The following is a 20,461-nucleotide window of genomic DNA, read 5'->3' as shown; positions in this document are numbered from 1 at the left end:
TAGCAGAAGACTAGAAAACCGAAAATAGTGGAAATATAACAAGGCGTACATGAAAACACGTATTTTCCAAAATTGTTTGCAAAATAATAACAACATTAACTGGTCGCGGCTAACTACTGCTGCCCACAGCTCGCATGCTGGCTTTTGTATGACGGTAACAATTCCACTGAGTAGTCTTAAATGTTATTATGAGCTTTCATACAATATGTTTCTATGTGAATGTAAACTTCTAAGGAAGCTGTTCGTGTCCTTTCCAACATGAACATTTCTAGAGTTATTTTTCTACAGGAGTGGATTAAAGTGAAGCAAATTGTTAAACTGCCCCCAAATAGGACCTTCACAGATTGGTCCACATGGTCACAAAAAACCTAATCTCCACACACCTTCACGCTCACCATCCAATGAAGACATTTACATCACTCAAACCAAGGACACCCTGGGAATTGAGGAATAATCCCAGGCTACTCACAGCAAAATTTCAGTTTTAAAGATTGTTTACATTTCTGCCCCCAAAGTGTGCTGCCAACTTTTGCATTTATGTTTCTTTTTGAAACAAAAAAATGAAAAATTTGGGCATTGCTCTTGGTTTTGGATACTGTGTCAAATACAATGAAAATACAATGAACTTTATTTTGTGCATTTTTAGAATAATTCGACAGCCACACGTTGTTAGACAACAGTTATGCAATGTCCTCAATTTCACAGTCGCATCCACACCTTGTTCCTCACATCCAGTTTCAACATAGAAAGTTGGTAATTGTGAAAATGCTCAACTCAAGTCTTTAAAATGGGACTTTAAGAATTATTGATTGATGGCTACATCAATTTTTTTGGATGGAGCAAAAGCAAGGTGAGGATTATTACAAAAATAAAAACTATGTAGGAAATTTGTGTCTTTATATTTTTTATTTAAGTATTTAGGTCTCTTCGATCATATATAGTGTGTTACTGGATCATAATTATTGATTCATTCATGATTTTAACTTCTACTGAGTATCCAGTAGACAGTCTATATGTCTATGAAGTGCTGTGTATACAATTAACAGTGACTGAAAAAAAATCAATGAATGTTACACAATGTAAGTATAATCTGATGGTTTTGTTTCTTTCGGTTTTGTTTTGTATAAGAAGTAAAACCCTGTGGTAGTCAATCAACACAAAAAGATCTGAACTGGTGATAGCCTCAGTCAGACTCAAGCAGGGATATGTTTGTATTTGTTATTCCAGGCAGGTACAGCGTTGAATGCAGTCTATAATACTGCAAAACACTGAAGAAGTGAAAGTTTAGGTTGCCTCTACTCTGCCTGCTATATCCTTTGGGTTTGTGGAGCACTTCACAAATTTAATTAACACACAGTGAAGGGCTTCGTATAGTTCAATAGCAGCTATAAAATTTGACCACTGGGCCTGGAGTGGAGCAAATGTGACACCCTTTATTGCAGCTACTTAATGGGCTGTAGATTCATTCGCACTTGTGACCTTTCGGCAATCTTTAATAAGACTCTCTAATTTGAATTGTAAATGGACATAATCACTATAGGGATTTTAATAAGTGACTTCGTGTAGGTACAAATTAGTATGCCATCTTTTACTGACTGACTTTTTAAGTATTAAAAGTATGAGACAGTAGAATGCTGACTCTTCAGAGCTGACCCACACTTTCTAAACCACCGACATGACCCTATCCATGGATTTTTAATTACAAACTGTGCCATCTGTCCTTTATGATTAGTTTACAAAAATCACTTTTAGATTTTAAAGTTGTCAGAACAATGCCCCCCTAACAGAGTTTAAATGAATGCATCTGGGCAGCATTGCAGATTTTAGCTGGGTCTCCAGAGGAATGTTGCCTATTTTGAGACACCAATGCCAGGAAGTAAACAGCTTTATGATGCTAACCTTAAATAGGATCAGTAACTTAAAGGTTGTTTACATCATCTGCCATTTCTCTCCATGTGCTTTTTGAATGACTCTGCAGTGGCTTGGTCACACTACTGAGCCGGACAATAGCTGTCAGCTGCACTCCAAGTAGGAGCTGCATGACACAACAAAGAAGAAGAAGAAAAAAGCCACTGGCTCCCTCCACCCAGGACACCATTCGTTTCCGCCGACAGACAGTTTCAGTCCTTTATAAAGACGGCTTCCCACCGCCTCAGCAATATCTACCACAGAGTGGTTAGCATTACCAATCCTCTTAACCCTCACCCCCTGCATGCAGCCACACTCCCAGACTGCTCTTTCCATTATTTAAATGCATCACGGAAGCAGTGTGGTGTTTTCTTGTAAAATGTAAAGTTGTTATGCGCCAGACAATATTTAAAAAATAAAAAGGTTGTCTTAAGTGATGTTAATGTTAACCTTTAAAATGTTATCTTCAAGTTACTGATCCATTGTTGCAAGATAAGGACTAGGTGTGGCTCAGTCAGTCGTACCGGCATCCTTATCACAGCCCCTGGGAAGCCACCAGGGAGTCGACCCTTCTTTGATCTTCCTTTGTCACCTGATAAAACTTGTCCCCAGCATTGGTGGCTCAAAATAGTCAACATTCCTCTGTAGCCCCAGCTAAAAATCTGCACTGCTTCCCGAATGCACTCATTTACATATATCAAATCAATTTCCCTCACCATCATCACTAAAATGGGTTCTTCTGCTAACCTGGAAAATCTGGAAAAGTGCATTACATAGAATTCCCCTTGCTCTTGAAGTTATAGAGGAACAGATGTTACTTTAACCTATTTGAGTTAAATTAAATGGTCCTGTGCCTCTGGGACAAACTGACCCATTTTGGAGTTGCATTACAAAAAGTGACTGATTGAATTACTTTGCCTGCACAGGGATTTTTTTTACATGTATATTGGAAAAACAATTATTCTTCTATTGTAAGTTTTAAAGGTCATCACACTCTCCTGGGAGTAGATAAAACTCAGTTAGGTAAATGTAGCCACAAAGAAAAGAATCACTTTCACATTTGTTATCACAGCTGTGTACACAAACACACGTGACGCACATGTAAATTCAATGAGCATTTTCTTTTTAGTAGATTTTCACCATATTTCATTCATTGAATGTGCTGCACTGATGGATTGGCCCACTATTTTAGTTTTTACTTTCACTTGATATTTTCACTTTCATAAGAGAAAGGAACAAACCAGTATCATCTAGCCTAGAAACCAACAACCTGGTTAGAAGGAATGGTTACAGTGACTCAGCACTACTGTGAGACAGCAAGACAAACAAGACAGATATGAGTTTCTCTAAAACTAATATAATATAATATAATATAATATAATATAATATAATAATTGAGAACAGAAAAAGTAAACCCATGTCAAACATTTATGAGAACACGAATAAGAAAAAGGTTAGTGACAAGAAGTGGGTGGGTTCTCAAACAACTTGTGAGCAACTGAAGCTGCTGTAAATGACACAGGATACTACTGATGGACTTATGACCTGACAGTAAACAGTGGTGATGCTAGAATCTGTAGGGGTCCTAGGCAAAAATTGACTTTATTCAAGTGTCTCTCCCTACTGTTCAGGCTAGACTAGCAGCATTAATTATTTCACATTATATTTAACCATCATTATGTTCATTATCTCCACTCACAACTGTCTTGCCGGTTTTCTCCACCTTCCCTTTTTTCTTCATTGTTTAACTACTCTTCATTTGTGAAGTGTCTTCTGCTGTTGTTGTTAGGGTAGTTTAACTTCTTCCCCTCTTTTATACCAGTACTTAAGTAGAGTTTTTGTGCCAAGACCTATCGTTCAGGAGAATACTGCAGAGTGCTCATGCTCCAGCACTGATATAAATGGTAAAGAGTTGTGGCGACGTCACTGCTTGTGCACAACACGACCAATGTGCTGAGTATAATTGCAAACTTTCAGTGTCACCATGCTGTAGGGTAAACCAGACCCCGCTAGTATGGCCCACCAAGAAGTTACCTCTCTTGCCTTGTGACCAGCTTGCAGTGGGAGTCAGTGGAGTCACATCAGGCCCCCCTAAAGAGGTCAAGTCTCTTTGACTGTCTCTGCAATTTTGTTTTTGTTTGCTTTTAATTCAAGGGCACTGGTTGCCACTGCTGTAGGTTAAAGTTTGTCAGCACTTGGGGGACCTCTTCTGGTGTTGGGCCCCAAGCACCTGCCTTTTTTGGCTGTTGGCAAGCTGGACCAGCTGTCAGCTTCAAAGCAATGCATGATGAGCTAATCACTTCCCATGCATCTTTATTGTTTATCTGAAAATGTGGGCAGTACAAAAAATGAAACTGCTAGAAAACTGTTCTTTTACCAGCTTTCTGTGTTTGGCCCGTTTTAACATTTTACAATTCAATATAGATAGCCTATAGGAACTGCAATATTGGGATGTGGGCACAAATTAGATGTTGCCATTCCCATTCATTGATCATTGGCTGCAATAGGAAAGCAGCTAAGCAGACTTTGCAGTGATTGGATGTTGACAGTTGTTGCTTATCTGTAATTGGTTGCAACCTGTGCAGTACTTGTAAAGACAATGGAATGATGCTTTCAAGTGATAATCAAAAACAAAATCTAACAGGTAAACTGTGTTAAACAGCTAGATGTTGCACCAAAATGTTTTACAATGCACATCTTTCAATTGAAAACATCTGTTGCACTTTATCGGCTACTAGGTTGGTTGTAGTGTAGTGGTTGTAATATTTCACCTCCAGTTTTCCCGGCTGTCTTTCGGTTGGTTGTTCACGAGGGGTCGCAACTTTTCGAACAGCACTTGAACGCACCAGTAGTGTTTGGACTCTGTTGCCGACTCTCAGCAGCTACAACGAGTGCGAGCAGAGCTTGTTTGGCTAGTTTGAATTGAAGTTTTCTTCAGTGAAACTGCCCGTAATATTTCACTACATGTGCTCTCTGGGTGAGTCTCCGCTTCGGGTTAGACAGGAGTCGCGTTTCTTTTCACATTCTCACCTCAGAAAAAGAAGAGAAAGATGATTGACTTCACTGTTCCCACTTCTGATCCGCTATCGTGAAAAGTGACATGGCTGTGTGTTTGGAGATTTAGTGTCATTGTGCGGCTTTTTTTTTTTCCTGTGCTCTTTCTGAGACACGTTTTAGTTGATTAACTGCCATTCCAATGTTTTGTCTTTGCCAGGTTTCCAAAGCACTGTATTAAATGGAGCTGGAGGACCAATGGTGGAAAGGACAACTTGCTGCAGATATATACCAGGCGCTGCGATACAAAGTGAGTCACACCGGGTCATTTATGTGGTGGCTGCTAAAAATGATGCAAAAACTATGAGAAAGGTTACCTGTAGTGTCATCCTTCACATTCATCAGTAACTTCTTCTGTCGTGCTGTTTTACATTTTGATGTTGAAATAGCAGTGCAAAACTGTAAATAGTGAAATCTGAGTTACTTTTGAAAACGATATTGATTCCTTATTTTAATAGGCATGAACTTGTCTTTGCTCGCTTTAAATTGCTTGCTGCTTGAGTAATCTCATAGGACTACAGCAGAATAAACCTAAAGTCTAGTTCAGTTACAATGAAAGATGTGTCTTTTTGAAATCTCAAAACACGTTGTCCCATAGGAGCTCAAGTTACCTTCCTTCAAAGGTCAGTCCCCTCAGCTCAATTTGAGGCGATACTTCGCAGACCTCATAGCCATTGTCAGCAACCGCTTCAGGCTCTGTCCTACGGCCAGGCACCTGGCCGTCTACCTGCTGGACCTCTTCATGGACCGCTATGACGTCACGGTGCAGCAGCTTCACATGGTCTCGCTCTCGTGTCTTCTTCTGGCCAGTAAGTGTGCAGCTGACTTCACTTTTCAACACATCTAACTAGTAAGTGTCCACACTGGTGTGACAGATTGGGTGATTGTTCTTTGCTTACAGGTAAGTTTGAGGAAAGGGAGGACCGGGTGCCAAAGCTGGAAACACTAAACAACCTGGGTTGCATGAGCTCCATGAACCTGGTCCTGACCAAGCAGGGTTTGCTGCATATGGAGCTGCTCCTGTTGGAAACTTTCCAGTGGAACCTGTACCTCCCTACGTCGGCCCATTTTACAGACTACTACCTCTCTATTGCGGTCCATGAGGGTGATCTGCATGATGGCTGGCCTATGACATGCCTGGAAAAGACTAAACTATACATGGCCAAATATGTGGATTACTTTCTTGAGGTTTCCTTGCAAGGTACCATGCATTTTGGATGTATTTGTGCAGTGCAGTCTTGCTTATCAGTATTATCAGTTTCTAGTGGAGCTGATAACGTTGATTTTCCAGTTATCAGAAGCTCCTCAGAGCCTATCCAGATAGCAAACAGTAGTTGAAACAGTTAAATCACTATTCGTCTGTCAACCTACATTAAATTGAATCAACGTTGATTATCAGTTTTGCACCGTCTGTTAATACTCAAACAGCACTGATCATCATTGCTGATGATCAGTGGGACGTCACTGGTATTTCAACTGATATTAAAGAACAAATTACTAATAATATTTTTGAAATATTGTATTGCAGAGGATGTTAGATTAAATATCTAACCTTAAACATTAGGGTTTAACATGTAAATACCAATGTATAACTTTACATCGTTTTAAAGCAAGAGTTTATTCTTCTTCTTTTTTTAGTGGAAGTTTAGTTTAAAGTCCTTTTTGGTGAATTCACTCCTACATTGTTTCATATGTAGGATTATATGGCTTCAGAACTGCCACAAATCTTTATGGCGCTTTCAACATGGTGCTGAAAACAATCCTCCGAGATTTTGGTTGTTGATATGTTGATATGATAGCATCACAGTGTTACTCCATGGTGCAAATCTCCTGTTCCACCACATTCCTAAGGTGTTCTAATTCACTTAGATCTGGTGACTGTGGAGGTCGTATAAGTACCATAAATTCACTGTCGTGTCCAAGAAACCAGTTTGTTACGTGCTTTTGTTCCAGCTGGGAGCAGCCATAAAGGCATGGGTACAGTCAGCAACTGTACTCAGGTAGTCAAAACAATGCTAAATTAGTAATAAGGGCACCAAATTGCACCAAGAACATATCTGCAACACCATTAAATCACCACCGCAACAACAACTGAGTGTCATTAAACCAAGGGAATGTTTTCTCAGTCTTCGCCTTGGTTTCCTGTTCTCAGTTAGCAGGAGTGGCACCCGGTGGGGTCTTCTGCTGCTGTAGTCCATCTGTTTCCAGTTTCAATGTGTTCTGCATTCAGATGCTCTTCTGCATGCCTTCGTTGTATCAAGTGGTTATTTGAGTTACTGGTGCCTCTTAGAGATGGTCACATGTGAAAATCCCAGTACATCAGCATTTTCCAAAATATTCAGTGCAGTGTGTCTGGAACCAATTCCAACAATTACGCCACATCCCAAGCCACAACAGCTCAAAAACATTTACCACTGTTTACCACACCCCAACTCAGCACCTACACTGGACAAATGTGCAGTACTCCTAGCAGGCTTGGGCAAAAACACTTTGAGGTTTTATCAATATTTTAGCATGAATCAAACATTTTTATAGCACTAAAATCTCAAACTTAAAGTTAACATTTTTTTTTAATGTTGTCTTGTAACATTGAGGGAAAGTTAAATTAAATTATTTATCACAGGTTTGCTTTCTCATTTCTTTCCATATTACCTTTTTAAAAAAATTCCACTAACTGCTTTTTTTAAATAAAACATTTATACCTACACATTCAGAATAATAAGGAAATGTAAGTGGAAAATAACAGTGTCCACCCACAAAAGTTGATCTTTGAGTTTGCTTGGCCAGTTTTTTAAAGAGAAGATGTACTTTAATTGTCATTCATGACTAGTGAGAAAATAACTGTTCTTTGTGTTTATCCTTCTAAAATTAATTGAATCCTAAAATAATACAGTATAACAGCTGCAGTAATGGCAGTCTAAATTCTACTTTCTAAGGCTATCTAGCGTTATCAACAATTTAGCTAGTTTTATCTTATCTATCATAATTAGATTCTACATGCTAATTTAGATGATTTGAATAAGAAATTTACTTTATAGCATGTTGGTTCTATGTATATTTAAAATTTTCAGTCTGGCATTTTAAGTTATAAATGGGTTACTGAGAAAATACATTCAGTCCTAGCAATAGCTAAAGCTAGCAAATGCTGGCTATCGCAGTATTTAGCTTAGCACAGATATTTTAGGTCTTTATCTGTTTGTCTTTTGAAATGTCTGTGAAAGTAGCATCGATGCCCGATGGTTTAGCAAACTAGTGTAGTTCTTGTTAAGCCATAATGCAGCTACTGTAGCAGATCTCAGTTTTTAAATTCATTTTGGACATAATGTCTGTTTTCATGAAGAAAAAAATGTAAAAATGAGGATTGGGGTTTTTGGGGTGTTAAATCTGGGGTGCTTTTTTTTTTTTTTTCTCCTCAGATCATGTCTTTTTGTGTTTTGCACCTTCACTGGTGGCTGCTGCGTGTGTGGCCGCCTCACGCCTGATCCTTCACCTGTCACCTACATGGCCACCGCGACTGCAGCGCCTCACAGGCTACGCATGGGAGAACCTAATCCCGTGTACAGAGAAACTACTCATGTGCGTATCTAACAATAACCTTGCACAAAGTTGACTTGTATATGTGCTGAATATGAAAGTGAACGCTCAACACGGTTGATTAAAATGACTTGGGACAGTTAGGTGCTGCGTTTCAGGTTTGAGTGTTTTGACACTGATGCCTCACAATGGCACAGCAGAACAAAAGAAGCCAAAGCACAACAGAAGCACACACCTTACACATACAAGAGATTTACATCAGCACTCGGTGTGCAGCATTGACTCTTTTTGCTAATCAACAGTGCAACTCTTTGCCCCTTCTTTCCACAGTGCACATGACAGTGACGTCAAAGAGGCCAACAAGCAAAAGTGTCAGCAGCCCAACCAGCAGCAGCAGCAGGGTCAGACAGCTTACCACACCTCAGCTCAGTACCTCAACCGAACAAATGCGCAGTACCCCCAGCAAGCTCCACAGCCAGTCACAGCCCCTAACCACCTGCCTGCCTCCTACCTCAGCCACTCCACTGCCAACGGCCCCCAGAGCATCAACACCCAAACCATCTCCACGTCGCTGGACCCAAAGTCTAACATTCCCAACAGGGCATTCCAAGTCAGCATGCACTATACTTGCGCTGCTCCGTGCTTTGACAGATGATGGATTTCCAAGGTTTAGTCATTTTGGAAGAGGTAGAGTTAAGATACTGCCATCGATTTCACCGGATCAGAACAAGACGAAGAGGGAGGAAAAAAGAAAAGAAAAAAATCTTGTTTTTAATTTGAAGAGTCTTGATGAGATTGGTGCAGCACTTTGAATCACAGTACACAATGTGCAATATGCCAAGTCTGCTGTAGTTTTCTTATTTGTTTTTCAAGATGGTTCAGGTAAGAATGTAGTTGTGAATTGCCTCTTGGCACAGTTTGCACCCTGTATCCACTGTCACTGTTACTGCGTTACAGACCAAAAGTCTCGTATTCAGTTAAGCCAAAGTATTTCAGAAATACTATATGTACAGTTACTTTGTGCCTTTAGCCATTGTGACTATTAGTATAAGTTAAAACTGCAGTAACAAAAGGGGATTGACATTGTTTTGTAGTTGACGTGAGAGTTAATGTTTCTGTAGCTTTGTGGGTTTTTTCCACAAAAACTATTTTTGTTTGTTTGGATGAATGTCATTTGTAAGACAAGGAAATAATATACCCCCTAGATGTCACAACGTACAGTATTAGCAGAGTAAATGTTCTCATGTGGATGGAGGACAGAGTGCATTCTACAATGACTGTTTTAAATAAAATATAAACCTGTGTTAAACTGTGATTCTAGTCCAGTGGATTTGTTGCAATATGTATCATTAAGTATAACTGCTGCTTGCATGACTGCAACTTACCATCACTTCTGATTCTCTGATTTAACGTTCAACATGTGGTGTAGTAATCATCTAGGAAAAACTCATTTCTGACTTTGCTACAAAAATATGACCAGCTTTATTCTTCAACACATTCTGAGTTCTCCTCGTGATTTCTTTTGGAATAGTTCTCCACACTTCTGGAAGGAGCTCTTCTTTGGGTGTTGGCTTTTATTCTGTTCTTTGTCTGCTATAATAATCTGGGCTCTAAGGAGGCCCATCAATGGTTGATGGTGTTGCATTGCTTTTATTGTATTGGCACTGTTTGGGGATCATTGTTGTACTAAAAATTGAAGCGGTTGGCAATCAGATGATTTCCAGATGGTACTGAAATAGATTATAATCTGATGGTACTTTTCTCCCCAACAGACTGGTTCAAATGCAGTCTGAAACCATGACACAGCTGCCACTATGTTTTACGGCTGTAGACACTCACTATTGTATCTCTCCTGACATCTTCTGTATGTATGACCCTAATTTGATTGGAAAATTTCAAATCTAGATTGATCACTCCATAAGTCTGTTTTGTATTTACACTGGTTCTCAGCGCAGTTCTTGTGTAATTTTGTATACCTTGGCATTTCTTAAGAAGAGAAACATGGTGACGGTTCTCCTGATGAAGCTTCTGATGAGGTTTCAGTGAGCAGTAGATGGATGAACAGAAGGTCCTGTGTCAGGTCCTGTAACAGCTCTTTGAGAATCATCTTGTTCCTGCAAAAATTCTATTTATGTCTATCAGACTGTGGTGTCTTTGGCATTTTCCAAAGATTCAACTAAAGAGATTGGAACAAATTTGTAACAGGTTTCAAGTAACAAAGTGCCTAAAATTATTTAAAACGGATTCTCTGCTAAGATGTCCGTAACAACAGAGGTTAATGAATAATTTATAGGTCATTGTCAAGTGGCTTTATCTTAATTGTACTGATTGTCCCTAGCAGCTGACTGCTCCATGCTAAATTTTAGTCATTCAGTCAGAAGAAATTTTTAACTTACACATAACCAATAGATTTAATAAGTGAAGCAGAATACAACCAAATAAATGTGTTAAAGTTAAAAATCAGTCTGACACCAAAACAATTGAAATTACTTAAGATGAGCAAAAACAGAGTTTAAAAATGGCTCGCTTAATGTAGTAAAAAGAGAATATTAAGTGACACTTGTGGCTCAGTATGAGAGTGCATACTGATGAAATGTCTGAGTGGGTGTTACATGTTGTGTAGGATCAAAATAATCAATTAACAAGACAAGTGTGTTGCGATCCAATACAGAAATTTTCCATATTTTAATTTTGCAAAATCAGAGTCAGATCTATAACATCCCTGGTACATGTGTGCCTTCCCTACTCCGTTGTCATTTGTTTAACATTTGTTTGTTTGACACAGCATCCTGGTGGCAGCTAAAAGGAAAAGACAAGCTGTGAATGAAAGCATTTGTTTTATGTCTACATCTGTTATGCTTACATTGTGTTTCACACCTTTTACAATATGTTGGATATGTACATTAAGGACATTTTTTGAAAAGACAACCCACAGTCTGCAGAGGGCAGTGTGTGCCACATTTCTTATGCTGCTTTTCTCTTCAGCTTTACATCTATTGTGTATTCTCTCTTGTGAGCTATAAAATCATCTTTATCAGACAGTTGACCGAGTAATATCCTAAACACGTCAGCCAGCTATTCAACTGAGTGTGCGTTAGACTGCCTCTAAAGTTATACAATTATGTGGTTAAAATGCAACTACAGTTGTTAAGCTCTAGACTTAAGACGTAAAACCACTCTCTTGTTGCTTAGATAAACTCTAAACCAATTTGGTTTCCTTCCACTTCCACGTTTTTATTTATTAACTCCCGGGTCTTTAAAGAAAACCCTAATTTCAGCAAGTTCCTGTTATAAAACAATGTGGTCAAGCCTGACTGAAACAACGCTTCCAAATAAACCTCTGAAGCATGTCTTCCTGCCTGTCGTGATGTGGCAAACCTACAAAAATAGAATTTCCGATCTAGGCTGTGGGCTGCAGAAAGCTTCCTGTGGAGGAGGACATAAAGTGACGTAGTCTTCTTGCTTTGTATATGTTGCTTCCTCTACTAATCTGTGCATGTAAGTTCACCAGAAGTTCACAACTCTGTTTTATCTTACTCAGATTATATCCTCCCATATTTTGGCATAAAAGCTGCAACTAACTCACACACCTTTTTTCTTTTATGTGTTTGGTGCGTGGCCTTGTCATTTCAAGAAAGGGCAGTAAAGGTTAGTTAAATGACCTATTGTACTTTTCTGTAGTAAAATTTCAAAGCAGCAGTAGACATATCACCACTAATGAATTAACCAGACTAACAGGTACATGGTTTGTTTACATAAAGTCTGACATTGCCTGGTATTCTCCCAAATCTTCTTTAAATCAGAAATTCTGGGATTGGAAGTTGCACATTGTGAAAGCAAATCTATCAACACTTTTGAAGTCTGAGATTTTGAGTTGAGCCTAAAAAAAAGTCAGCAACCTCACTAGCAGGCATTAAACCAAAGACTCTTCCACTGGGCTTTGTTTATTTGTTCGGTCAGTCTGTCATTTTTGTCATTTTTTGTTTTTGTTTTTTAGGAACATATGTCATGGAAAAACAGAATAGAAATAGAAACAAGTTAAACAGTAAATGCAAAAAAAAGTATTTGTCTGCCTTCACAGTGATTATATGCTCTAATTCATTCGAAAGGTGTTCCATTGACTTGAGGTCTGGACTCTGTGCAGGCCAGTCACGTTCTTCCACACCAAACCATCTCATCCATATCTTTATGGACTTTGCTTTATGGACTGGTGTGCAGTCATGTTGGAACAGGAAGAGGGTCATCCTCAAACTGTTCCCATATAGTTGGGAGCATGAAATTGCTAACAAATCCAGACTCGTTCATTGGATTACCAGTGGAGTAGCCTGTTCCATCACTCCAGAGAACATGTGTCCACTGCCCTAGAGTCCAGTGGTGGCATGCTTTACACCACTGCACCCAAAGTTTGCATTGCTCTTGGTGATGTAAGGCTTAGATGCATGCTGCTTGACCAGTGAAGCCCATGAAGTTCTCTACGCACTGTTTTTGAGCTCATCTGAAGCTTACATGAAGCTTGGAGGTCTGTAGCGACTGACTCTGCAGCAAGTTAGCGACATCTGCACACTCTGCTCCTGGGCATCTGTTGACCCTGCTCTGAGATTTTACATTGTCCACCACTTCATGGCTGACTTGCTGTCTTTCCCAATCACTTCACTTTGTTATAACACCACTAACAGTTGACTGTGGAATATTTAGTAGTGAGGAACTTTCACGAGTGGACTTGTTGTACATCCACACAGGAATTCACTAAGCAGCTGAGAGTGACCCATTCTTTCACAAATACTCGCAGAAGCAGTCTGCATCACTAGGTGCTTGATTTCATACATCTGTGAACATGGAAGTGATTGAAACACCAGGATTCAATAATTTGGATAGTGAAGAAATAATGTGCATAAAAAGAGTCTTTTACAGCAGAGTTTTATCTGCATAAGAAGGGCTTCATCCTTCTACATGTTATACTACTGCCTACTGCATGTTGCATATACTTACCGGCCACTTTATTAGGTACATTTTGCTACCAGGTTGGACTCTCTTTTGCTTTCAGAACTGCCTTAATTTTACATAGATTCATAGATTGATCCAACTACATGATGGAATCATTCCTCAGGGATTTTGATGCGTATTGATATAACACTATCACACAGATTTCTCAGCTGCATATGCATGATGCAAATCTCCCTCTCTACTGGATTGCAACAGGGTGTCTATGGAGCAACCAGCAGCTTGTTGGCCCGGTAGATCCATGTTTTTATTTCTTTTTATGTCAAATCTGACCCAACCATCTAAATGTTGCACCACAAATTGAAACCTGAAAACAACATTTTCTCCAGTCTTGTACAATCTTGGTTAGCCCATGTGTAGTCTCAGTTTCCTGTTCTTAGCTGAAAAGATTAGCACCCAGTGTGGTTTTCTGCTGCTGTAGCGCATCTGCTACAAAGTTCATGTTGTGCATTCAAAGATGCTTTTCAACATATCCTGATTTTAACAAGTGAGAATTCGAGTTACTATTGCGTTCCTGTCAGCTTGAAGCAGTCTGGCCATTCCTAAGATCTAGTATCAAAGAGCCAGAGACCCCAGAGAGCTGCAGGTCACTTGATATTTTCTCTTTTCAGATCTTTCTCTGTAAACCCTGAGATGGCTTCAACAACTATGCCACGTTTAAAGTCGTGTAAATTACCATTTGAATTTAACCAGGTTGTCTCAACCACATCCACATGACTAATTCTAATTAGATATTTGTATTAACAAGCAGCTAAACAGGTGTACCTGATGAAGCAGCCAGTGAGTGTATGACATGTGTAATATACTGCAATCTGATAAAGTAAGTGGCTACGTCCTTAACTACACTACAAGGATAATAAGAGTGTATTATAAACAGAAACACCACTGTGATTTCACAACCCCATGCTGCAAAAGCCTCCTGTCCTTGACTGGATTTCAGAAAGAATCACAAGGAAACATATTTTATAGTAATCCAACAGGAAAGCAGCCCCCACAGTTTCAGTACAGAGAGTTCAGGACAAACATTTTTCAGATGGGTGTTGTTCATGTGTGATAACACACACACCTGATTTTGCTGGGTGCCGCACAACAGCACAGAATAACTCTTTCAGAATGGAGGTGAGACTAATGTCTAACTTCCAAAAAAAGCACAGCAACGACCGAAGTTACAGTTACAGAACTGTTATATATATATACACACACACACACACATATATAAATACAGAGACAAATATAAATAAAATATACAAAGGGGATAAATAGAATAAATAGGAATAAAAAAATAAAAATACAAGTGAATTGCACATTTCAAGTATTGAGTCTATTGCACTGTTGACTATTTACAAAAAGTATTGCACAAGGTATTGTACAGTGAGGTACAGAGGCACTACAGCTTAGTTGTTCCCCCCTCCTTTGTCCTCCTGTTTCCCCTCCCTCTCCCCTCCAGAGAGGAGTTAAACAGTCTGATGGCGTGTGGGACAAAGGAGTTTTTAAGTCTGTTAGTTCTTGTCTTGGGGAGAAGCAACCTGTCACTGAACAGACTCTTCTGGTTGTTTATGGCCGTGTGCAGAGGATGCCCAGCATTGTCCATAATGTCCATCAGTTTCTTTAATGTCCTTTTCTCTGCCACTGTCACCAGAGTGTCCAGCTTCATGCCGACCACAGAGCTAGCCCTCCTGATCAGTTTCTCCAGCCTGGATGAGTCCTTCTTTGCTGTGCTGCTCCCCCAGCACACCACAGCATAGAAAAGTACTCCAGCAACCACTGACTGGTAAAACATCCTCAGGAGCTTCCTGCAGATGTTAAAAGACCTCAGCCTCCTGAGGAAGTACAGTCGGCTTTGGGCTTTTTTATACAGGTGCTCTGTGTTGCATGACCAGTCCAGTTTATTGTCCACCCACAGCCCGAGGTACTTGTACTTGTTGACCACCTCCACCTCCTCCCCCTCTATCTGAACCGGCAGTGGACCTTCTCTGGACCTCCCGAAGTCCACAACCAGTTCCTTAGTCTTTGAGGTGTTGAGTTGCAGGTGGTTTGTGTGACTCCATGCGACAAAGTTCCTCACCAGACTTCTGTACTCCTCTTCCTGATCATCCCAGATATACCCCATGATGGCCGTGTCATCTGCAAACTTCTGAATATGGCATAATTCAGAGTTGTAGCAGAAGTCAGAGGTGTACAGGGTGAAGAGAAGAGGGGACAGCACAGTTCCCTGTGGTGCTCCTGTGCTGCTGACCACTGTGTCAGACGTGATGTCCTTCAGCCTGACGTACTGTGGTCTGTCGGTGAGGTAGTCGGAGATCCAAGCCACCAGGCAGGGGTCCACCTCCATCCTGTTCAGTTTTTCCTGAAGCATACAGGGCCGGATGGTATTAAAGGCACTGGAAAAGTCAAGAAACAGGATCCTGACCGTGCCTTTTCCCCCATCCAGGTGTGAGTGGGCTCTGTGTAGGAGGTACAGGATGGCATCCTCCACTCCGACACCCACCTTGTATGCAAACTGTAGTGGGTCCTGGGCATGTTGTACCTGTGGTCGGAGGAGGTTGAGGAAGAGCCGCTCTAGAGTCTTCATAAGATGTGACGTCAGTGCCACCGGTCGGAAGTCATTCAGCTCATTGGGCCGGTTCTTTTTGGGGACCGGGACGATGCAGGATGTCTTCCATAGGGCGGGCACTCTCCCCAGTCGCAGACTGAGGTTGAAGACTCGTTGTAGCGGCTCCCCAAGTTCAGCAGCACACGCCTTTAGCATCCTAGGACACACCTTGTCTGGGCCTGCTGCCTTTCTGGGGCGAAGCTTCCTCAGTTGCCTCCTGACCTGATCCACTGTGACACTGGGAGATGTTTGGGAGGAGGGGAGGGGGGGAGATGTCTTGCTGCTGAGAGAGGGATTGGAGGAGGGGGGTGTCATGGTGTCAGGAAGGGGGGGAAGCGAGGGAGGCAGGAGAGTGGGGAGAGGACTCTGTAGTGAAGGTGAGGGTGAGGGTGGGGGGGTTGTGGGCTGGTCAAACCTGTTGAAGAAGTTGTTGAGTTCGTTTGCCTTCTCCACAGTCCCCCCCACTGTGCTTTTCTTGGTGTTGTGGCCTGTGATGGTTTTCACACCATTCCAGACCTCCCTCATATTGTTCCTCTCCAACTTCTGCTCCACCTTCCTCCTGTAGGTGTCCTTTGCTTCCCTCAGGCAGCGTTTCACCTCCCGCTGTGCTGCTTTCATCTCCTCCTTCACTTTGCTCCTGAAAGCCTTCTTCTTCATGTTGAGGACAGCTTTGACTTCCTGTGTTACCCACGGTTTGTTATTAGGATAACACCGTACCGTCTTAGCAGGGGCGACCGTGTCCACACAAAAGTTGAGGTAGTCTGTAAGACAGTGTGTCGCCCCCTCTATGTCCTCACCATGTGGGCTCAGGAGCACATCCCAGTCTGTGGTGTCATAGCAGTCTCTCAGAGCATCCTCCTTTTCTGGGGTCCATCTCCATTTTGACCAAAACAGTAGAAGTCTGTGGTTAGAAAATTGGTTAGCAAACAGGAAGAAGTTAGAAAAATAGACAAACCAAAATAAAGAGCAAGCTCCTCTCAGAATCAAGTCATTCTTTAGCTGTGAAGTTGTATCTGCTCCCTCAGGGTAGGCAGACAAAGGTTCTTGTTTCTCCACGTCTCTGTTCACAAGACAGCAGTAAAGGGAGATGAGTGTGAGGACTGCTTACTCCCAGGCGCACGTTGCAACACATTGCTGTGATTCATGTTGTTTGGCTGAAAACTGAGTTTTAAATTTGGAAAGACAATCGCAACGACTAAAGGAGTTTAACAAGAAAGATTTGTCATTTAAACTGAAATGAGCCCAAATGCGTTCACACAGCACAAACAAATCCTAGTCCTAGCTGCCGTACATTTAGTTGTAAAGCATTTTTGAGAAAACCAGAGGGAGAAGAAGCTAGTAGATTTTAATTTACTTGTCAAGTCACATAGTTATCAGTATGTAACTGGCCTTAAATCAGGTTACATTTCAGGTAATGTGATTAATTATCTGACTGTAATCAACAGAGAAGAAAACAGTCAAGTGTCACCAATGAAACAACAAGTAAAAAAGTTTTTTCTAAAGATATTTTCATAATGTTTTCAAGGATTTTATTTTTGTCTTCAGTTTGACTTTTCTCTTTCATAGCAACTTCTTTCAAAAGTGTTGCCACCTCCTCATCGTTTTTATTTCAAGCCAGTTGTATTTCTGAAGGTCACACTTTATTTCGCCGTGCCATGTTTCATGAGTTTTCTTGTCACCAACCTCTCACCTTTCTAGCTGTTCAAAAGTCTCCTGTATATGACTGTTTACAGCCTGTGCTTTAAACAATCAAACCACCGGGGCCAAATTTAGCCAGTTCCTGCAAACTTCAGCAACAATGATGCCAGGGGAGTCCAGCTGCTGCTTTAACTACACAAAGACACAGAAAATAACATGTCTTTTGATTTTCTTAGCTTAACAACATAGAGCACCTGTCACAGTTGACTGTTTGTGAGAATCGTTATTCACCTTAGACTCTATATAACATTTTTATGTAGCTGCTATGACATTGTCAACTGGTTTTGGACTTTTATTGAAACCATAAAATGTGTTTTTTATCACCTGAAGCTATGATGATGCTAGAAACCTTGGTTAACAACATAAATCCAGATGCTGTACTAGTGCAACAGGCCAACTGTATCAACTGCACACAGTCTAATAGAATAACTAATACCAGAAACTAAAAGTGATGTCAGATAGAGCATTTGAAATGGCTATTAGAGGATTAGAAGAACTTATTGGCACTTCAGCATCAGCTTCATTTGTAGTCCTTGAGGTTATCACTTGACTTCACAGTCAAAGAATGACTCATGGTTGCAACATGAAACATGAGACTGTCAGCAGCTGGTTAATTAAGTGCTATCTTGGCTTGAGGCATTCCTCAGAAAGATACAGTACTGTGAAGATTTAAAGGACCAATAGGGAGTAGCTTACACTGCTGAGAATGGACTTTTAGGTCCACCCACATCTGAATGGTATAGTGTGAAAGTGACTCCTTGTCTCCATGCGCTAGCCAAAAGCAAAACTCAAACAAGCAAAGTGGATACTGGCAAGAAGGCATTAAAGAGATCCTGAACTGTCATTCAGTATCCCTGTACCAGGCATTTTGTATCAAAAATGTCAGTAGTTTTATCTCAAAATGTTTGTGTTAGTCCATTATTTTTATAAAAAGTAATGTAAAAGTAAAGTAATAACTGTTAATTATTTCTGTCAGTGTCTGAGCGGCACAGACATGCCTGGTTAAGTTATTTCATTTTGCTTATTGTCTTTAATAATACTACTTCATATTGTGATAATAAATACATATGTGTATTGTTTATTTTCCCCGCAAGCTACATAGTCAGGCTAAAGAGAAACTTGTTCAGTTTTAAAGACAACTAAAATTCATCTGTAAACCTTGGTTGTGACGTTTACATGGAATGTCATAATGTTGGTATGGCCAGTAAAAATGACCATTATTACTGGTCAATAATTCACAGTCCCAATTGTAATACACATTGTACCCTACTGGATTCACATCCAGGCTGTCAGTTACCCACAGGGTCATTATTTAACCTCAAACTGCTGCCTCCGTTGTAATTAATTTATATTATTCTGTATATAACACAGTAATGATTGCCAACATCCACAAAACATTTTGAAATTGAAGTTTAACCTAAGGTTTAGCAGTACTTGCTGTAGGGTCTGTGCAGGCCTGATGATCGTCCAAAAAGTCTTCGACTTTACTTGAATGAATTGTTGTTTGTTTAGCTGTTTCTCTGTGATATTTAAGGACTTTATTTCTAATTCTTCATATTGCATTTAGTGGCAACTCAAACAAAATTCTGTGGCGGTCAGAAAATTTGATGATCTTTAAGCTACATGAGTGATATGGGTTGAGTATGACTTTTGCAACAAACGGCAAATATAACACCAAATTCGTGGGAGGATGATAAGATGAATATAATACATACTAAAATCAAACGATTTGGGATATATAATAAATCTTAAAAAAAAAAAAAGATGTTAATAATCTCTGTGATGATCATGCAAACTTCTGTTCAGATAGGCCAAACTGTTAAGGAGGAGATGTGGTGCATATATACATATATTCTATGATTGATCAATATATTTATAATCGATCTTTAAGATATTGCTTCAAAAAAATGCCAATAACCCCGAGGGGTTTCAAGATGGTTGTCAAGTGACAAGGTGCTAACATTAGCATGCTAACATTAGCTTTCTAATTGTTGATGAGATGCAGCGTGCTAAATTAGTTCTATGACACAGTAAAAAAGTTTTTTAGTTGGGTAAAATAATTCTGTTAGAGTTTTAAAGCTCAGTGTGAGACAGAGTGTTAAGCCTTCAAATGGCTCTGCTGTTTCTATAATCCAGTGTCACCTAGCTAGCTAAGCATTACAAACGCTCACACTGTACTGAGCTAACACGTATTCAGTAAATTTGATGTAATATTGTTAAAAGCGTGGTTTAGTTTTAATGAGAGTCCACTTACAGATTAAACAGGGATCACATTGGGACATTACACACAAACAAAGAGGAAAAATAAAAAAACAGTTACATTTTAATGCTCAACAGCAACTGATCCTCCTCAAGATTTATGAGCTCATACACTTTACACACACTGAGGGATAAAAAAGTGAAGCTCTAAGAAATATATTCTCTATCATATTGCATGTTTAGTTTATGTATTTGCCACAACTGCGTTCAAAAGACAGTACAGATAGTACAAATACATAAATATCATCGAGATCTTAGCAGTCAATTGAAAAGAGATGTGGGCTCCTGATATGTTGCACTGTGACTGTGGCTGTAGAATGTTTGTAGCTGTGATCTGAGAACTGTCAGGCCTATATTTATGATCGCTTCATTTCAAATAACTGCAGGTATTTCTGCAGAAAATCCACTTCAGGC

General features: G+C 40.1%; 1 protein-coding gene across 1 annotated transcript; it reads left to right on the top strand.

The window, feature by feature from the left end:
- The first annotated feature begins 4,713 nt into the window (after positions 1-4,713).
- Positions 4,714-9,811, top strand: ccnj (cyclin J). Its single transcript, XM_004554548.2, has 6 exons — positions 4,714-4,885; positions 5,123-5,212; positions 5,561-5,771; positions 5,864-6,163; positions 8,379-8,538; positions 8,827-9,811. Exons 2-6 carry the CDS (start codon positions 5,144-5,146, stop codon positions 9,149-9,151), a joined length of 1,065 nt encoding a protein of 354 aa, XP_004554605.2. The 5' UTR covers positions 4,714-4,885; positions 5,123-5,143; the 3' UTR covers positions 9,152-9,811.
- The last annotated feature ends 10,650 nt before the right edge of the window (positions 9,812-20,461 follow it).

The sequence above is a fragment of the Maylandia zebra genome, linkage group LG13, assembly GCF_041146795.1.
Source record: "Maylandia zebra isolate NMK-2024a linkage group LG13, Mzebra_GT3a, whole genome shotgun sequence".
NCBI classification, from domain to species: domain Eukaryota; kingdom Metazoa; phylum Chordata; class Actinopteri; order Cichliformes; family Cichlidae; genus Maylandia; species Maylandia zebra.
Note: the sequence above shows the minus strand (reverse complement) of the source record. Positions and strands in the feature narration are given on the sequence as shown.

What these genes read in the sequence shown, in the direction of transcription:
- ccnj (XM_004554548.2), top strand. Translation starts at nt 5,144, where the DNA reads ATGGAGCTGGAGGACCAATGGTGGAAAGGACAACTTGCTGCAGATATA. An exon ending in TCTTGAGGTTTCCTTGCAAG is followed by an intron (nt 6,164 to 8,378) that starts GTACCATGCATT and finishes TTTTCTCCTCAG; the next exon opens with ATCATGTCTTTTTGTGTTTT. An exon ending in TGTACAGAGAAACTACTCAT is followed by an intron (nt 8,539 to 8,826) that starts GTGCGTATCTAA and finishes TTCTTTCCACAG; the next exon opens with TGCACATGACAGTGACGTCA.